This window comes from Cyanistes caeruleus, chromosome 2 (assembly GCF_971803275.1).
Source record: "Cyanistes caeruleus chromosome 2, bCyaCae1.hap1.1, whole genome shotgun sequence".
Classification (NCBI taxonomy): Eukaryota; Metazoa; Chordata; class Aves; order Passeriformes; family Paridae; genus Cyanistes; species Cyanistes caeruleus.
In genome coordinates this window covers 99,553,662-99,572,692 of record NC_141702.1, presented here as the reverse complement: position 1 = coordinate 99,572,692, position 19,031 = coordinate 99,553,662, and the positions used below count along the sequence as shown (strand labels likewise).

At 37.3% G+C, this 19,031-nt stretch overlaps 1 protein-coding gene across 7 annotated transcripts in view; it reads left to right on the top strand.

Moving 5' to 3' along the window:
* USH2A (usherin) overlaps positions 1-19,031 on the top strand; it is a 370,627-nt gene that overhangs the window by 283,206 nt on the left and 68,390 nt on the right. For all 7 annotated transcript variants that reach the window (XR_015283723.1, XR_015283719.1, XR_015283720.1 and 4 more), the window contains exons 50-57: positions 214-435; positions 5,619-5,842; positions 8,166-8,376; positions 9,185-9,382; positions 9,967-10,121; positions 11,922-12,120; positions 18,128-18,235; positions 18,796-18,979. Coding sequence is in view for 3 of the 7 variants with exons in the window: in XM_086878670.1 (XP_086734796.1) it covers positions 214-435; positions 5,619-5,842; positions 8,166-8,376; positions 9,185-9,382; positions 9,967-10,121; positions 11,922-12,120; positions 18,128-18,235; positions 18,796-18,979 (1,501 nt within the window). In the remaining 4 variants the exon portion in view is untranslated. The remainder of the gene's footprint in view (positions 1-213; positions 436-5,618; positions 5,843-8,165; positions 8,377-9,184; positions 9,383-9,966; positions 10,122-11,921; positions 12,121-18,127; positions 18,236-18,795; positions 18,980-19,031) is intronic.

Here is a 19,031-nt window from a genome sequence, read left to right as displayed (position 1 = left end):
AACTAATGAATGCACATTTCTTTAATAATTATTACAAATGAATACGGTACTTTTGTATCATTCTAAGGCACCCAGTAATTCTGTGCTTTCACATGGAAAGTTCTGTGTATGAAGCTGTGTGAATCCAGACTTGTTGCTATGTGATAAAAGCCTCTCAAGAATTTCAAGAGCTATAAATGGATAAAATTTTTAATTGTATTCTTTTATTTACAGGAGAAGTATGCTGCCCTAATGAAGAGGAAAACAGAGTTTCAGTTGGAATTGGTGATTCCTGCTGCCAGGGAATGCCTTACTCCACATCGGGCAATCAAATCTGCTGTGGTGGATCCCTGCATGACAGTTTCAATCAGCAGTGCTGTGGTGGAAGGGTCATAAGCATGGATTCTGTCTGTTGTGGTGATGAAAAGGAAGGGACTGCATACAGACCTCTCACAGGTAAGGATAAGTCCTCAAGAAAAAAGGTCTTAATCTTTCTAAATCTCTTGTGATACCAGCTGTTCAGAAGTTACACACTCAGGTTTAGAGTGTGTATGCCAGTTTGTTAAAACGTTGTTGCACTTTAGTCGTCTGTTTTGCTATACTACAAAATGCTGAGCTTTCAGTAACCTTCTTTGCCTTTGTGCAAAAGCTGCAGGGGCTGAAGAAACCAGGCAATTCAAAAGGAGTGAATGATTTTTCCTCATGCAAATCAGGAAGCAGGACTGGTCCACTCAGTGAGGTTAGATTGACCACCTCACTGATGCTGCCATGCATCCCAGTGCAGGGATTTTCCATTTGCTCAGGAAATGTGGGGTTAGTCACCTGGAAACTGAAGATTGCAATGGTGTCTGCTTGGTGGTCTATGTCACTCCCTTGTGTTCATCCCTCACATGGGGCTAAGCCTGCTGTAGTTTAAAATTAACAAAAATTAATACCCAGCACTACTCACTGGCTCATCTGGTGTATCCCATTCATTTCTTGGAAGCAATAGGAAATTACTCCATCATTCAGAGGTACAGTCTGAACCCTACTTCCTTGTAAAACACTCTGTGACTATCTGAGGACATAGATTGGAGGTATTATTACAAAACCTATTCAGATATTTTCATGTGTCTTTTCTTTCCACAGTTATTAGACAAATTATATCTCATTAGCCTTAGGCTTTCTCAGCCTGACAAAAAGACTTCAGAAATTATTGTGGTGTGAAAAGGGAGCCTGGTTTCAAAACACAGAAATAAAGATTTAGTACCCAGCTATGCTTGGTGTACAAAGCTGTGTGATAGCGTGTGCCATTTCGAACCTCTAGTTGTACAACTAAGAATCTTAATATATAACTAAGAATCTGGATCTGAAGGCTGAGCTCCTCCTTTTCCCCCAAAATAAGGTAATTTTTTATATCCACTGGATCCTTCATTGGCTCTGGTATACCCAACTTGTTGGTGCTGTCAGGATGAACTAATCAGATGAGTATTGCCATGGTTTCTGTGGTTTCCATTCTATCCTTCCCTTCCACTGGTGACTCGTGATGTGAGCTGTGAGAATCACTGCTTGCATGTTTTGAGCTCCCTCTCACTGTGATCCCTAATTGTGCTTGATCTACAGCATCCACGCTCTCAATACCAGCTTTGAGCAAGGCTCTCTTGCATAGCCACACATTGTGAGGCTGCCACAAGACGGGGCTGGCTCATAAAACATCTCTTTATGTACTTTATTACTTAAACTCTTTTATTTGCCTGCAGGAGCCCTTTAACAAAATCACATTGAATTGACTTTCTCACACCAAATCAAATCTCTCTGGTCCCAGTTCAGTTGTCTTTGTCAATATGTATTTTATAAATGGAGTGAATTAACAGATGCTGTTGGAACAGAACTGCTGGGGTAGCGTTTATGTTTTTACTGCTCTCTCTGGGCAGATGAGTTGTGTAGGAGTGTAATACAGGTATCTTGGGATGAAAGTTATGTTCTTCATTTCAGTATATATGTATTCTTAACAGGTTTTTTTTTCCCCTTAAATATATATATTTAAAAAACCTTTATGTCCCTCTTTTAAAAATGTGTTTAGCCCATAGCACTCAATCACTTATACTATTTTTCTCAAGAATGGGTCAGGATGACATTTTTTTGGCTATTAAAAAAGAAAACAGTGGCTTTTTTCATCGCTCATGGGTTTTCTGTGAAGACTTTGTGCTGTGAGCCAGCACACAACTGAACACAAACACAGGTTTGAAAGATGAATTAACACCACAGTTGAAAAGAGATCATATTCTTTTGCATTAAGCGTAGAATAGATTGTGGTTTCTTATCATATCATATAGATCATGCTCAATTGGTTTTTTGCTTAATTTCTTGGAGTACTTCAGCCTTGCTAAATACATCACGAAAATGCACAAGCCGGGCACAAAAATCTACCTGCTTCTTATCCTAATTATTGTAATTATTCTAATGGAAAAAATGCTCTTACATAAAAACATAATTTACTTATCATTGGCAAACGGATAAGTAGAATTTTGCAAGAATATGGTAATTGGAAGGCTGATCTCATTGTCTGGGAGGAGAAGAGGTAACGCGGTGGTTTTATGCAAAAGCCGAATTGCTTCTGAAGCACTGTTTTGCACTTGGCAATGAATGCCATAGCTAAAAATCTAGTGGCTATTTAAAGCTTTTGTTTGAGGGATTTAAGTCCTTCCAGAAAAAGCATACGAGAAAAACTTGATCACTGAAAGTGCGAGCCTTGTACACAGTCTCATTGTTGCGTGACCAGTTCAAAATCATCTTTTTGATGAATCTAGATCCAGGTTTGCACTGAATGTTGGTTTAAGAGCTTACATCATTTACCATTGCATACCTTTTTCAGAGAATCTGCCCCGCAAAAAGAGATTTTCATCCATCCCACATTATTTAGTTTTTTTCCTTTATTTCTTAATTTCTCTTTTCTTAGGTTTCCTTTTTCACCCCTCGTTGGCCTTATTTAGTAGGGTGACCATAGAGACATCTACTGGCAAAGGCTGGCAGTGGTGTACATGCACATCCTGAGCCCTACTCCTGCAGTGTGATTATCCAAAGTTCTCTATTTCTGGCTATAAAGGATAATGTCAGCAAAAAGAACTCTTGGATTTTCTCTATCTCTGTCTTTTTTTTTTTTCTTTTTTTTTTTTTTTTTTCTTTTAATGCCACTATACTGACATCCCAGACTCATGAAAGATGATGCTCTGTACTGTTGTGGTTCCTGATCTGTAATAGTTGCAATACCCACATGTAAGCCAAGGATTTTTGGAGTACTTTGCAATGTACACTGGCTCTGCATTTTGTTGATCCTCTATTCTGGCTCCAAAGGCTAAGCCTTTTAATACTCATTTTTTCCCCTTTTGAAAGCATTGGTTTTGCAGATTTAGTAAATTAGTAATTCATCACTCAGCTAGGTTTATAAATTTTTTCAGTTCCTGGGGATGAACATGAAATAATTGTTGACAGAAATCGGTGTTAGCAGGAAGTGTCTTTTCCAGCCCATGGATTTTCTTTTTGCTATAATGCATTACGTGCCTATGAAACATGAATATATAAAATATGACACAGGCATTCCAACTGAGTTACAAACAAACAGTTTACATTTTGATATTTTGTTGAATTCAGCAAGGGTTTATAGGAATTTCTGGATCCTTAAGCAATTGAATAAAGCAATTTTTAGAAGGCAGATCAATCCATCAATATTACATGGTCCTATTTTGTTTTTCTTGGAGCATATTTAAAATTGTACATTTGAGGTGTCAAGGTTCAGGAGTCAAGTGCTACATGTGATAAATTAAGGAAAGGTCAGAGGCTATGCAATGCAGTTTCAGAAGATTGTCTACCTCTGCCTTTGCAGCTCATTCATGCTGAAGTGATGCACTCTGGGAATTACTACCAAACTCTGCTCTGCAACATCTGCTCTCCCTAAGTGAGTTAGTGCACGTCAGACATCTTTATGTCAGAATATTGCAGTGATGGATGCAGTCTTCAGAAAATGCTGCATAAAAATCTGGTGTGCCGTTCTGGCCATTAAGTGAAATTACTATTTAAATTAATGGCGCTGTCACAGTTTATCTGTGCAAAGAATGAACGCTGATTAGGGTATTAAGTAATTAGCAATTTATCACACTGGAACAAGGTTGATAATAATTAAAGAAGTAATGGTTTACCAAAGAAACTAGAAAGGGAGTCACTTCTTGTTATGTGAGTGAAATCTTGGCTGAAAAATTTAATTCAGTTAAACAAAGATGAGGTTCACAGTGAAAGACTACAGCTTTGTTTGTTTCAATAGAAAAACAGTTCATTATCAAAATTTTAGTTTGTCTGTCAGAAGTCCCTTGGGGCTGTCTGAGTTGCTTATTAGTATTGAATTGAGTTATTTTCTGCATTAATTCTCTCTGTAATATTGGTAGAATCCTAGGACAATTTGGAAAAAAGGGTGAGAACAAGAGGAAATATTTTACCTCTTGAAGATCTGGTGATCAGCTTGCTCTGAATAGAACCAGACCTGAAATAAGATGAAGTATGTAACATCACCATTTTTAGTCATTCCAGTGATTGGAATGAAATGTTCTGAATGCTTTAGCAGGATTGTACCTTTAAAGATTAATTTTCATTATGGATGACTTCTAAGAGAGATTTGCTGCAACAAATAGCAGTGAAAAAAGTGCCCACTCTTGCACGTGTTTTAAATGCCAACGTATGACAGAAATCACGTCAAGCACAAACTCCTTGGTGTATATGTAGTATGATGCAACAGTATATCACAGCCCTGGTTTTTGTGTGATACCTTTCTGGTTCAATTAGTAATAACATTTATTTCATTTCCAGTTATAGAGGTGTTTGTAGTGTTTGGTTCTGAGTTAAAACTTTCCCCATTCTTTAGATGGTGTTGGGTTTAACACTGGTATTTCATGTGAATATGTGGAAAATTGCAGTGCTTACGATGAGCTTTTATTTTAAAATTGAAATTATTAAAACCAGGAAAAAGGCAGTGAAATTAATTTTGGAAGCTCATCAATTCCACTGTAGAAATGCAAATTATATTTAGATATCAACTTCTTGTAGAGTAATTCTCTGTATTAAATGACTGAAACTTCACTGTGGGTATTTTGCAAGTGACTCATTCCATTATAGGTACCTAATATGTATCCCCTACTTTAAAATAAAAAATATGTGATAAATTCTGGAATGCTAAGATGCACTGTTGGAAGAAAAGGGGGCTATGAAGGAGACCTGAGTAGAAAGTACATAGAAAGCTTTCTCAGTTTTTACATTCTACAGAAAATTTTTATCAACCATCTCCAGCTTGCTGTGGCTGGTACATTGGTGTGGCATTCCATAGCAAAGTTCTTAAAAAAGTTCACGAATGGTGAATGTTGACTGTAGGGGACAGTGTTTATTTCTCTAATTCTTGATTGTTTTCCATAGGTCTGAAAGTCAGGATTCTTGCTTCAGTCACCTCACGTTTGAATTTAATCTCACTTTAGCTAAATCTGCATAATTCCAGCTGCTGGTGGGTTTATGCCAAGATATATTGAATTGTGATCTTTCTCCTTTCATATCAATTAATTTGTTTACTTAAATTTCATAGTCAGATTTTTTTTTTTTTTTTGTTCATTTGTTCATTTCAGGGATGTTCTGTTGTGGGCAGGAGTACGTGAATAAGTCAGATACCATATGCTGCTCAGGTTCCAGTGGTGAGTCCCTAGCACATGTTAGAAAGAATGACCAAGTGCCAGTAAAATGCTGTGAGACTGAACTTATTCCAAAGAGCGAAGAATGCTGTAATGGAGTTGGATATAATCCTTTGAAATATGTTTGCTCTGACAAGATTTCAGCTGGAATGATGATGAAGGTAATTGATAGAAAATCTCTTGGTAGCTCTGATTTGATGATGGAAAGAGAAATACACTGTTCATAACTATTTTTCTAAAATAGGAATATAAAAACTCTTGTGTGCATTATTCATTTTCACATTACATCCATATTAATACCGAATGAGTTCTCCATGATTGATGTTATTGCAATGAATTCTAAAGGAATTAATAATGATTAGCTGCCTCTGTGAAGTGTTGCCCAGCACTTCAGATTAGTACAGTGGCTAAAAGCTGGCATACTAACAGGACTGACATGAATAGCCAGTTTCCATTCAGTGACCACTGTTTCTGATGATGTTCATTAAGTGGAAATTAAAATTGGACTGACCAACTCTGAAGTAAGAAAATGCTATAACATTTCAATTTGGGCAGGCAGTAGGACATGATCCCCCAACCTCGTAAAAAAAACCACAAACGAACTCAAAAATAAAAATAAAGCAATTGACATTTTCTTGATGGACTTAAATCCTGATCCTACAGAATACCCGTGGCCCTTTTGGCATAAATTTCAGCAGTACTAGGATAGGTCCTTTCATGCCTAATGAATTACATAGTTTATTTTCATTCTGTTTTAATGTCAGCGTAAACTGAACACCATAAAGACTAATCTGGTCCTTTCCAAGAGTGCCCTGTGACTGTAGGCATCAGCATGAGATAGTTTTGCCTTGCAACTCCAAGTTAAATTAAACAGAAATCTCCAAGAACCAGCATCCTGGTGTTACACATAAGCTGTAAAAATGTTCTCAGTTGTCATTATATATATATATATTATTGTATTATATTGTATAATAAGAAGAATATGAAGAATATGTATATTATTTTTGTAAGGCTGTATTTATATTTTTGATGAGAGAGAGAGAAAAAGTGAGGGGGAAAAAAAGAACATTGGGTATCGTTCTAAAATATCCTACAACACAGAAGTCAGAGAGATATTGTGGAATTTATCAAACGTAAAAGTAAAGTAAAACTGACCCCATCCTGCCATATGCAGGTGTTCCTATATTCTGTTATTCATCTGCTAAGCTAATACAGAAATATTTCTTACATCTTCACCTTTTCATGTCAAGATTTTAATGTAATTTCATTTTCAGACTGAATAATTTTCTCCCAGAGAAAATCCAGGCGTTGTGATGAGTCAGCTGCTGTTCCTCAATGCATTGTATTAGTAGCTCATGCAAGGCAAAAAATGGTTAACAAATTCTGGTAGATAACGCACCAGATCCCTGCCCTAGGTATAAACAGAGGAAGTGCTTTGTATTTCACTTACCCACAGTAGAAAAGAGATAGCAGTGCTGGCTCTGTGATATGTATAGATTTACTAACAGCAAAAAGGCTGATAGTCTGACACATTCTGCAGCTACTTTACATGGGAATCCAATCCATCTATATCCTGCATCCTATTTGGATATCTATCACAATGTAATTTTTGTGGAAGTGCCAAATTTGGGAAATTAAATTAGCTGAAGTTCCTAATCAGCTAAGAAGCTAATTTCAATAGATGAATTAAGGAATCATTAGATATAATCTGTTTGGTTTTCCTTCTGAAGTTTATGACCTAATGGGCAAAAATATTTGTTATAAATATGGCAGTACATTTCTTTCTGCAGCAACCTATATTTTATGAGAATTACTGCTCTCTAGCTTATGGTTTGGCAAAAATATTATTTCATGAATTTTAATGGAAAGTTGTGGATGTTCAGTGTATATTTCTGGAAATTGTTCTTTATGGGTTAAATCTTATATATTTATGTTTGCAGAGGTCCTCTTATTGCAGCAAAGCTTCTGTTTAGGAGTGATGTGGCAAAAGACATGATTTATATAGCCCATGGATAGAGTTCTCAGCCTTAAAAGCTGCCAAGGACTTGCACAGAGCCCTCTTGTGTACTTGGCAAGCTGTGTGAGGGGCTGGGAATTTGCTACTGATTTGCCACAGGATATTGGTGCAGGAACAGAATGTTCAAATTCTTGGATAAAATCCTGTTCTCATTGGTTCTAGACTCTTCTGTTTTCAACAAATCCAGCCATTTGTGCTTCCAGTAATTAAAATTTGTGATGCTTTCATCCAGGGACCCTAATAAAAAAAAATCTGTTTCTATTAGAAAGAATTAAAAAAACATTAATGATCAAAGACAGTAGACAGTCCAAATGCTGAAAGGGTCTCCCATATGCTAGAAATATCAGTGTACTCAAGGTGGTGGTGTGGTTTTCATGTTGTATAAAGACAGAGAAATACTAATGGAAGCTTTTATATAGAAAGGAAAATCCAGGAAGTCTATTTAAATTTGCCTGTGTATTCCTTAGGTAAAAGAAGAATGCAAGGCCAATGTCCTTTGCCCTTTATCTAAGGAGGAAATGGCACATTGTGGAAAGTGTGACTTTGATCCTAAGGAAAATATCTGTGCGTGGATAATAGGTTCACAGAGTGCTGCTGAAACAGAGGTAGAAGCAGGTGTGTGTCCAGCAACAGAGGAGACTGTCTACACGGGAGGTCCAACACAGTATTCATTTACAGGTAAGGAAAGTGGCAGACCAGACTGGTGATTTGCTAGTGTAGTTAATTTGCTCTGGGGAAAAAGATGGTCTGAATGGTATCACATACCCTTATTAAATATGGGGAAATGTGAAGGGTCTTCTAGAGCAAGCCCAGAGGCCATGAAGATGCTCAGTGGGTGGAGCACCTCTCCTGTGCAGACAGGCTGAGACACCTGGGATTGTTCAGCCTGGAGAAGAGAAGGTTTCAGGGGGACCTTATAGCACCTTCCAGTACCTAAGGGGGATCTTCTAGGGAGTTGGAAAAAGGCGTTTTACAAAGGCAGGTAGTGATAAGACAAGGGTGAATGACTTTGAACTAAGAGAGGGCAGGTTTAGATGATATATTAAGAGGAAATTCTTTGCTGTGAGGGTGGTGAGGCATTGGAACAGGTTGCCCATAGAAGTTGTGGTTGCCCCTTCTCTGGGGCAGGCTGGATGGGGTTTTGAGCAACCTGGGCTAGTGGAAGATGTCTCTGCCCATGGCAGAGGGGGTGGAACTAGATGGTCTTTAAAGTTGCTTCCAACTAGGCCATTCTATGATTCTATGAATTGTAGTGAAGCAGAATTCTTTCAAGAAATAATCTTTGAATTGGGGCAGAGACTTCACAGATATGCAATGAGCGAAATTCAGTGAGTACCTAATGTATAAAACTGCTTTCAAAATGTTGATAAAAGTAATGACCCTGTCTAAAGAATAACATCCATTTCTATCTGTAGATGTAGGAAACAAGAAATTACTTTGTATTTGATAAGACTGAGATGATCCATATGTAATTTTATTTTTCCAGATATGAACCTCGAACCTTTTGTCACATATGAGTACAGGGTGGCTGCTTGGAACAGCTATGGAAGAGGTTTCAGTGAAATTAGCAGAGCTGTCACCAAACAAGATGTGCCACAGGGTGTAAGCCCACCGAAATGGGCCAAAGTAGATAATCGGGAAGACATGATACTTCTGAACTGGGAGGAACCACTTCAACCAAATGGTATTGATACATTTTTTTAAAGTGTTTTTTCTATCATTCCAGTGACAATATTCCAAAATCACAAAAGATATCTTAATTAGCCTCTGTCACTGAAATACACATATTCCTAAACTCTGCAGGAAGGTTTTGTTCTAGGTTGCTATAATTTTCATTGCAAGTAAAAGTTTTCTTCACAGAAGATAATTTAGTATGTCTTTACAAAGCACCAAAATGTCTCTTTTGAGAACAGTTGTCATAATAAGTGTGCAAATATGATCAGAAAATGACAGTCATCCTAAAAAAAATATTTGGGGATTTTGGGGATAGGGCTGGTGGTGCTTATGTTTATTTCAGTAAATCTTGCTTATTTTCAAACTGAGGAAACTCAGAAGAGCTCTCACTAAAAACTGAGATCTACTCTGATGCTGATGGAGATGCTGAGGAAAGTAGCTGGTAACTACTATTTAGCATTTAATCAGAATGATTATCTGCTACTGTGGTCATGCAGATATTTCACTGAATGTTTTCTGTATGCAGAGTCAGTTATTATCCCATCACACAGGATCCCTCAGCTAACAAAAGTGAAAACTTTCTTTCTGCAATAGGTCTTATAATTCACTATATCATCCTCCGAAATGGAATTGAGCATTTTAGAGGAACAGAAATGAGCTTCACAGACACCAGTGGTGTCCAGCCATACCAAGAGTATTCCTACCAGCTGCGAGCCTGCACTGTTGCTGGTTGCACGGACAGCAGCAAGGTTAGTGAAGTGGGCTTCATGGAAACTGGTGCCAGGATTTTATCAGCCAGTGTTATGACATTGAAATGCTTTTGGAAATGTGCAGTTTGAAGATGTACTGATTATTGATAAGGGAAAAAAACCATAATCTGATTCAGATTCAGCTACTGACACGAGAATATTTGGAACCCCAGGTTGATACATGCAAATGGAGGAAGAGAGCAGTATCTCAGTCTTGGCAAAGCTGGAATTGCACTGTAGGAACTGATATTTGTTAAAGAGAAAGCTGTACACAGCAGAATAGAGTAAGGAATATTAAAATGCACTTTCTCTAAACCTGGAAATTAAATTTTTGCTTCTCACTAGGAGGTTTATAGACTCTTCTTCCTTGCTATTTCTTAGATCATCTGCTTTAGTTGTAGTCTATCAATTTGTTCAACAAACTTGTTACTCTTCGTTTCTGGAAAAGCTTCATTTCATTGTATTACTCTTTGATGGCTTTCCATGTCTGCACCTGCTTTAGGCTTTACTGCCCCTTTGTGTGCAACCTGCCTCAGCTTTAGTTTTAAGCAAACAGGATCTATTACCTCCCTTTCTCACTGTTTAATTTCCTCTTGTATCACTTTGAATCATAGATGCCTTTCACCAACATTATTATTTAACCAGCTCTAGTTTTTATTCTGCAAAGAACCTGCTTTATTCATCATTTGCAAAAACCATTTCTTAAGTGACCTCTTTTTCACAATATTATTCTTGCCTCTTTGAAAATGAATTTCTGGGACTACAAGGTAAGGTCTGTGGGGCAGAGGTGGGGAGTAATGACTATGTTTTGTAATTATAATATCTGTGGGATTTAATTTTCTTTTTAATTGCAGGTGTTTTAATGTTTTCTTATTCATGCAAATCTCAGCCAGAAGTCTAAAATAAAAAAAAAACACTGATGCAGAGGGATGAAGATAGGTGGATAGTCCTCTGCCTGCACACAGAGCTGTGGCCTGGAAACTATGTAGGCACAGTTGCTGCAACCACTGACCTGATAATAAATCCTGCTTATTTCACTTGGCTGTAATTAAGGAATTTACTGTTGCAAACACTGGAGTCTGGAAGTGGGGACTGATTCCACCAAATGCACTAAGACAATATATTATAGAGGACACATTTTATATTTACAGCATAATATAAATATTTTATGGTGGTAATAACAGAAAAAGAAAAGTGATTCTCAAAGAGAAAACGGTCTGACTTACTTATTAAACCAATGTAATTTGGAAATGCCTCTTCTGTAGCTGATGGTGGTGATGTGTCAGTAGAAAATTACCTTTTTCTTTTTGTAGAAAGAACTTAACAAGTGCTAACTTATCCCATCTTTCAGAATCTTTAGATTCCTTACTCAAGTATGGAGTTGCAGATAACTACAATAGAGTTCAGATTGCATGGGATATATGGAGGCTTAGCCCCATGTTTACTGGTGCTTAAAATATATGAAATCAGGCAGTTAAAATGCAGAGACACTGACAAACCATATGGAAGAGAGTTATCAAGAGTTTTCAAGCAATACAGTTTTTGTTGTTTCACCCTGTGCCGTACACTGTTGCTAAAACGTGGTGAACCTGTTGTGATAAATTGTAGACACAGACTTATGTAATGTATTCAAGGTCAGATTTCATTGTGAAAAAGGAGGAAAAAAGTAACTACTTCTCCAGCCCCTTGGTAATGATATGCCAGCCCAAACAACATTTTAAAACAAAAGTGACATTCTCATTGATCATGGTATCTAGTGTACTATTACATTAAATTGCTGTTTAATTCATATGTCTTCAGGTAGTTGCAGTCACTGTCCAAGGAGTCCCTGAGAGTGTTCAGCCACCAGAAGTCAGTGCCCTGAACTCCACAGCATTACATTTAAGCTGGGATGCACCCAAGAAACCAAATGGGATCATCAGAGAATACCAAATCAGTCAAATGGGGAGAGGACTTATACACATTGATGCTGCAGGCAGAATGCAGCACACAGTGTCAGGTAAGGAGGCAGAGCTCTTTGACAGGCTAATGTTCTGTCCTTAAGATATAAGACAGTATTAATATATTAAAAATTCCACTTGTCAGTAACTTTGAAATCCCCAGTACTGTGCACAGTTTGGAACGCTTTATCATGACTTTACGTATCTTAAATTTATTTTTTTTCCGATCTCTTTCATTTCTAGCTGCTGTTTGTTAAAATATTAATAGATTTAATTTCACAATTTTAAAATAAATCTATCCAGCTCGATTGAAGATGCATGCTATGTAGTGTGCTCAAGGACTTAGATATTCTGCGTAGGCCGGCCATCCCTTCATGCAGATTCAACTCTCTCTTTTAACATCATTGATGTGCAGTAATGCAGTTGTGAATGTTGCAACGGTGTAGGATTGAGAAAGATCCAGTACTTTATGTCCAAGATAATAAAAAGGAAAGGAAGACAAAATAGGAAAGATCCCTAATTCTGTTTATAATATTATATATTGCTTATAGCCATTTTCTAAATAGTTGATGAAAGAAGCTTTATTCCAGGGATTTTGGGGGAAAGTTTGGCTCAAACCTCAAATGTATTATTTTCACATATTCAGTTTTTAATTTTTGAATGTTACACTGAGGCAAAATTCCACTTAGAAATGCTGCTGTTGAACAGAGACCAGGAACATAAGCATAATGGGATATCTTTTTTTTCACTCTTTGACCTCAGGTTGCTCATTAAATTTTTATATCTTACAAATGCATTAATTTTTCCCTAGTTTTTTTGCCCCACAAGTAGGAAATTTCAAGATTCATATGTTATAGCCACTATATATGACAGCCAGCCAAAGAGCAGGATTTGACTTAGGGCACAAAAATCCTCCAGAGCATAGATGGCACTCTCAAATACCCCTTAGAGCCTGAGTCCTGAATCAGGGTGGATTCCTTAGTGCTTTAAAAGAGTTTGTCTCTGCTGTAGTCACTCACAGAAGAGCAAGATTTGCTGTCCCTCTTTGGCAATATCATGCTCAAGTGTGAAATTCATCAATAGTGTATTACTCCTATCTCCATATTCAGTGCTTCTGGACATGAGATATTAGCCAGAGTTGGTGGTACATGTTTTAGAATTGCTGTTGTAAGTTTACACTTCAAAGAGGGAACATTCCAACAAGGAGTGATTTATCAAACCCATTGAAAAATATTTCTCATGTTCCTCCAAGGCAGTTATATCTCCATTTTAATGCCAACAATACTTACCAGCTGGAAGTGAGAAGAAATTAAATTAATTCCTGAGAAACAAGTATATTTTTTTCTTTTGTGTGTCTGTTCTTTTAAGCCACTGTCCAGGGCAGCCATGGTAAGCCAGGAATAAGTGATCATTCCTCTTGACAGTCATAATCAAATCTTTTGCTGTTTTCTGCAGGAGCTTCCTTGGGTAATAATGTGGAATTCATGAGAGTGATTTAGCAATGTGGGTAATTATTGCTCTCTAAATTAAAAGAATGCGATAAAAGAATCAAATTCACTTCATACATAATCTCAAATGTTTGAACTGTTTGTCTTATTCCCTGTGGATGTGTGTTTCGATTTTCCCATTATACTTGTTTTTTCTTTTTCTTTTTTTTTTTTTTTTTTTTTGCCTCCAAAACTGCCTGCTTTTCCCTGAGCAACAGTTGAACTTTAATGAAGCTGTAGCATTAGTATTTGTGGAGACTTTGAATCTCGGGTCTCGCAAATAGGAGACATGAAGGCAAGCACCTTGCCACGGCACCATTGTCTTGCTGCTTATTTTTAATTACATCAAAGCTTTGGAAACATGATCCCACAAATGCTTTGTGGGAATAGCGGTGAATGTGCTCATCATGTGAAATCCATAAATTGCTTATAATCCTCTCAAGATGTTAAAAAAAGCATTAAGTAATTGAAGACAGGAAGTCCTCAGTTAATTATTTAGAGGTGTTATCAATGCTTTAAGCAAACTGAAGCATTTTCTGCTATCTCACTGAGTTGAATGCCACTGGGACCTAGGGGCAGCAGCCATCATCTTCTCATATTCTCTAATGCAAACAGCACATGGCAGCTTGTCAATAAAGGACCTTTTTATATTGTTTATTACTGAACACTTCCAGTACCCTGTACAGAACAATTTGGATGACAGTTATGGCATTGTTTCACTTTGTGTTACTACTACTTTACAAATGGGCCTGCTAATGCTTTGCAGTGGGGCCAGACAGAGGGTAAGAATGAGGAAAATAATTAGGAGATTTGTAAAAGAAAGCCAAGAGTGCCCTCTTCAGCAGCAGCAGCAGCAGGTGGGTTTATAGAAAATGTTCTTATCAATTCCCCTCTTTTAATACCCTGAAGTTAATATCCCAAGTAAGAGGCTTTATCAACAATTTGTAGGATCTATCATTTTTAGGCTAAACCCAAGGAATATAATTAATATTTATTTTAGTAAAAGAAACAATAGTATGAATACTTTATGACTGAATAGTTTGAAATTCTTTCATCTGAACATATTCTCCATTTCAGGGCAATGAAATCTGGAGAAATACCAAAGTATTATCACTGGTCAAGTCTATCTCCATATGCAGCACGAATCATTAATAATATTTATCTGAAGGAAACTCTTGAGGGTCAAGGGATTGTGTGAAGCTGTGATCAGCAATCTGACATCCTCCTGAGTAAAACTCCCATGGTGGGGCCCAGGAGCGTTATCCTGGGAACTAATTACTGACCTTGCTGGAGCCATGCCCACAAATGGAGACAAACAGTTTCAGGAGGAATTGATTCAGCTAATAGAACAATGCATTCTTAAAAAACCCCACTGTTTCACAGCCTTTTGGCAAATGACAGATACTACAACAATATAATAGACTGCTTAAGTTAACAAAAAAAACCAAACCAAACCAAAAAATTTAAAAATTCCCCACAATAATAAACCAAAAAAGAAGAGGAGGGGAGAAATGTCCTCTAATGAACTATCAAGTAGAGACATTAGAAAAGCAAAATGCTGCTTATATTTCAAGATTATAATACTTGTTATTTTTATTATCAATCACATACATAAGTTTGCACAGAGTTTTCCAAAGCATGCATAAGACAAGGCATCTAATACAAAGCTTTAATAATCTAGATAAAAATCTCCTGTGACTGCTCCATATATGGCTAGAATTTCAGGTATCAGAATTGCACCAATAAATTTACTGAAACCATGTGCTCTTTTTTTAATGCTCATTTTTCTCTTTAAAGTGTAGTTGTAAATGAGTATTGCTTTATTATGCATGTTTCCTTTAAAAGTGAACATGACTCCCTTTAGGGGAATTCAAGTAATTTGTTGCCACAGTAATCTTTTCTATCCTGAAATGTTAAATACTTGGCTTTCCTCCATGCCTTTGCCTCTCTCTAGTCTGCGACTGTCATTTTCTCCCTCCTTACTTTTATACACAATGTTCAGATGATTTTTCTTCTCTTCCAGTTCATGATTAGGTTACAGCAAGGGCTGTCCCTCTGAGTCATCTCTTTATTTTCTCTCCTTCACATCTTGTTCAATTTGTTAAGCAGCCTGCATGTCTTCCATTCAGTATTTTACCTTCCTACATAATTGCTGCTTCCTTTTTCACTCTATTTGTTTGTAAGATATTTTAATTAAAATATCTTGGTACAGGGTGTAAGCAAGGATTTGTTTATAAACAAAGATCTTGCACAGGCTGTTGCCACAGGCTGTTGCCACAAAATTGTGTTGTTCTTGAAATAATTCCATTTAGACACAGGAGCTACATCAAAAGTACACTGTTAAGACCTCAAAGCCACATGCTTAAAAATTGACCTGTATAATACCTATGAATTGACCTGTATAATCCTAATTCAGCCTCTTCCACAGAAACAATCTACATTACACAGCAGTACTGTCATTTGTTCATAGGGTTACTGCCTCATTCAGTTCACAATCTGTGCCTCTTCCAGGGAGGAATAAAATGAAGCTCCTGTATGGGGAACTGCTGCCTCAGCTTTGGCTGTGTTTAGTGGATTAATTCCTTCTGGGAGTCTCAGTGTAGATGGGCTTAATTCTGCTTCTGCCCAGAGCTGCATTCCCTTTTAAGGAGGCAGGAACATCGGGATGTGGAGCACAGTGAGGGACACAGCTGGGACAGTGCCAGCCCAGGGGGACCAAACGTGGATCACTGAGGGGCTGGTGGCATGGGCTGCCAAGGGGAGTGGCCTGACATCCAGGGCTTTCATATTTGTTCAAGCTGTGGTCCTGAGGAAGGCACATCTCAGTCTTTCAGTTTATCACAACCACATCTGCTTCATTTTCATGACATTGCATGAAACCTGAATGTCCTGAGCTCTCAGAACTGCAGGTGAAGGCACCAGTTGTGCTTGGGTATATAAAGTTTTGTGTAACACCTGGTAGTCAGCCACGTGCCAGGCATCTCAAATGGCTTCCTAGCAGCTCTAAGGAGATTTTTGGTTCTCACAGTCTCTTTGAGTTGGTATCTTGATTCTGAGAGAGAAATAATTCTCTTTAATTTTTAGAGTTTATATGTTTTTAAATGGGTTGGGGGGATTTATTTTTTGATACTGTTTTAAGACATTTGGAATGCTCAGCAGGTTGGTATTAGTAAAGCATTTCTACACTCTAGGGGTGGACAATACAAGAAAAGGTCTCAAATTACAATAAACCAGGACAGAGACCACATGTTGGAGACCATTTTAGAAAGGACTCTGCCACAAAGCCTGTGAACAAAGGAGAATCAGTTTCTATTATTCAATGTCCTGGCACTGGGATTTCCTAGTTTTTGAGTGTTTAGTTTTGCAATTTTAATATTTTCAAAGAGATTTTGTGTATAATTTGCTTCTTGTACTTTTTGCATCCTTTACATTCAGGAACAAGAGCCTTTATTTAATGTATTATGCAGTGTTAACAAGGGGGTCCATGAAAACATGAGATTTTTCAGTGTTTATGCCTGGAGATATCTTAAAGATCAGTTATGAGAAATATCCAAAAGAGTAGTTCAGCAAAGGTGCTGTGTTGTGGGCTGGAGGGTGCTGTGTGAGAAAGGCTGATCAGCAGCTCAAGCTGAGCTCTAAGGTGATCTCACAGTGGTCTGCATCTTTAACAATTTAACTACAAGAAGCCTTTAATGGGTGCACAGAGTTGGCTATTCTAAAAGCTCAGTATCTTAGCCAAATTATGAGTGCAATTTTATGAGGATCCTTAAAAACAAATTCTTAAGCCACAGGCCATTTGATGTCAAATCTGAAGTCATCAACACACAGCACAAGGATATTTGAAAATTTCCAACAAAAAGGCAAAGCAATATATTCTCTTCTCATCTCCTTCAAGGATGTCCAGCATAGAAGGTTTGAGCTGAGAAAAAAAAAAAAATTAAAAAATTATGAGTAACTAAAATGAATATCTTGTAATAAGGGCTTGGTTGTCAGTTCAGCTTCTAACTGCTTTGTAGCATTTATTGTAAAGTCGTGTATCAAATAGGGGAAAAAATAGAGGGAAAATAAAAAAATAGAAATTGGGAAGGTGGCAGGAGTATCTTTGGACTTATTTGTAATGTAGTAGAAGGTTTCATGTACAAGTGAGTATTTTATTATCTTATTACTGCAAATGTATTTGTAATAACTTTTTCAAAACATTACAGACTATTCAGCTTTTCAAGTCCAAAACTCTAAGCAATTGCACTTTCAGCTGTTTTTCTGCCATGCAAGTATCATCTAAGTTTTTTGGTTTAAAGTTGATTCAGATATATGAAGGATATCCATAGATCCACTGCAGCATAGGCAGACATTCAGTCTGAATTGTTTTGGTGGGTCTTTCAAATCAGCAGAGGATTTATGTCTAAATTGGTGAGAAAATACCATTTCTGTATTATTCAGGTGTAATGTAAGAATACTTCATGCTTTATGCTTGCCAAAAATGCTAAAAGTTAAAGTCCAGTAACTTTCTATGCAGAGATATAATTCTTGGAATGATTGATGTCAACATCTCAGCCTAACCTCTGTTTGCTCTTTCTAGGTCTGCAGCCGTACACTAATTACAGCTTTGTGCTTGTTGCATGTACATCTGCTGGGTGTGCTTCCAGCCAACCACTTTCAGGTCAAACTTTACAAGCTGCTCCTCAGGGTAAGGGAGAAAGTCATTCTTACAGAACTGCAAAGAGATGGTCATGTGGGCTTGTATTTTCTGACGGGTTAACAAGGTGCCCAACACCACTGTCATCCATCAAGCTATCATGTAGAAATTTACACAAGAGAATCTGTCTGTCATGGAGTTTTTGTATCTTACCACATTCTCTTTACTGCCTGGCACTGCATTTCTACTTTCTTTTTGTGAAAATTTTCCCAAATTCATCTCTAAGTTCATTAACTTCATTAATGAAGTTAGAATTAGAAGATGAATAATTTTTAAAGCACAAATTAATATGCAGAGACTACTGGGCATATAAAGGCTGCAGCCTTTAGCCTCATTCTCCATTAATCTTTACCTTGTCTAATTGGTTGCATTTGTTATAGGATAAATACAGAAAGTGTGTTAAATTCTGCCATTCTCCCTGGCAATGTTTTTTGTTTTCATTACATAAACCAGTTTTCATTACTGAAAACCATATCATGAGTATGGGAAAAGTAAAAACACCTTTGAGTTTCTGTCATAAAATTAAACTAGTGTCATTTTGATTTTAATAGGGGTATGGCCAAAACCCCATCATATCATAGTCAGCTCAACAGAAGTGGAAATGTACTGGAGTGAGCCAGAGGAACCCAATGGACTCATTACTCAGTATCGATTATTCCGTGATGGAGAGCAGATTTTCCTGGGTGGCAGTACAGACCTGAATTTCACAGATGTTAACCTGCAGCCTAACAGTAGGTAAGGCATATTAAAGAGCTCTGGTAACAGGTGAAAGGCCTTGAAAACCATA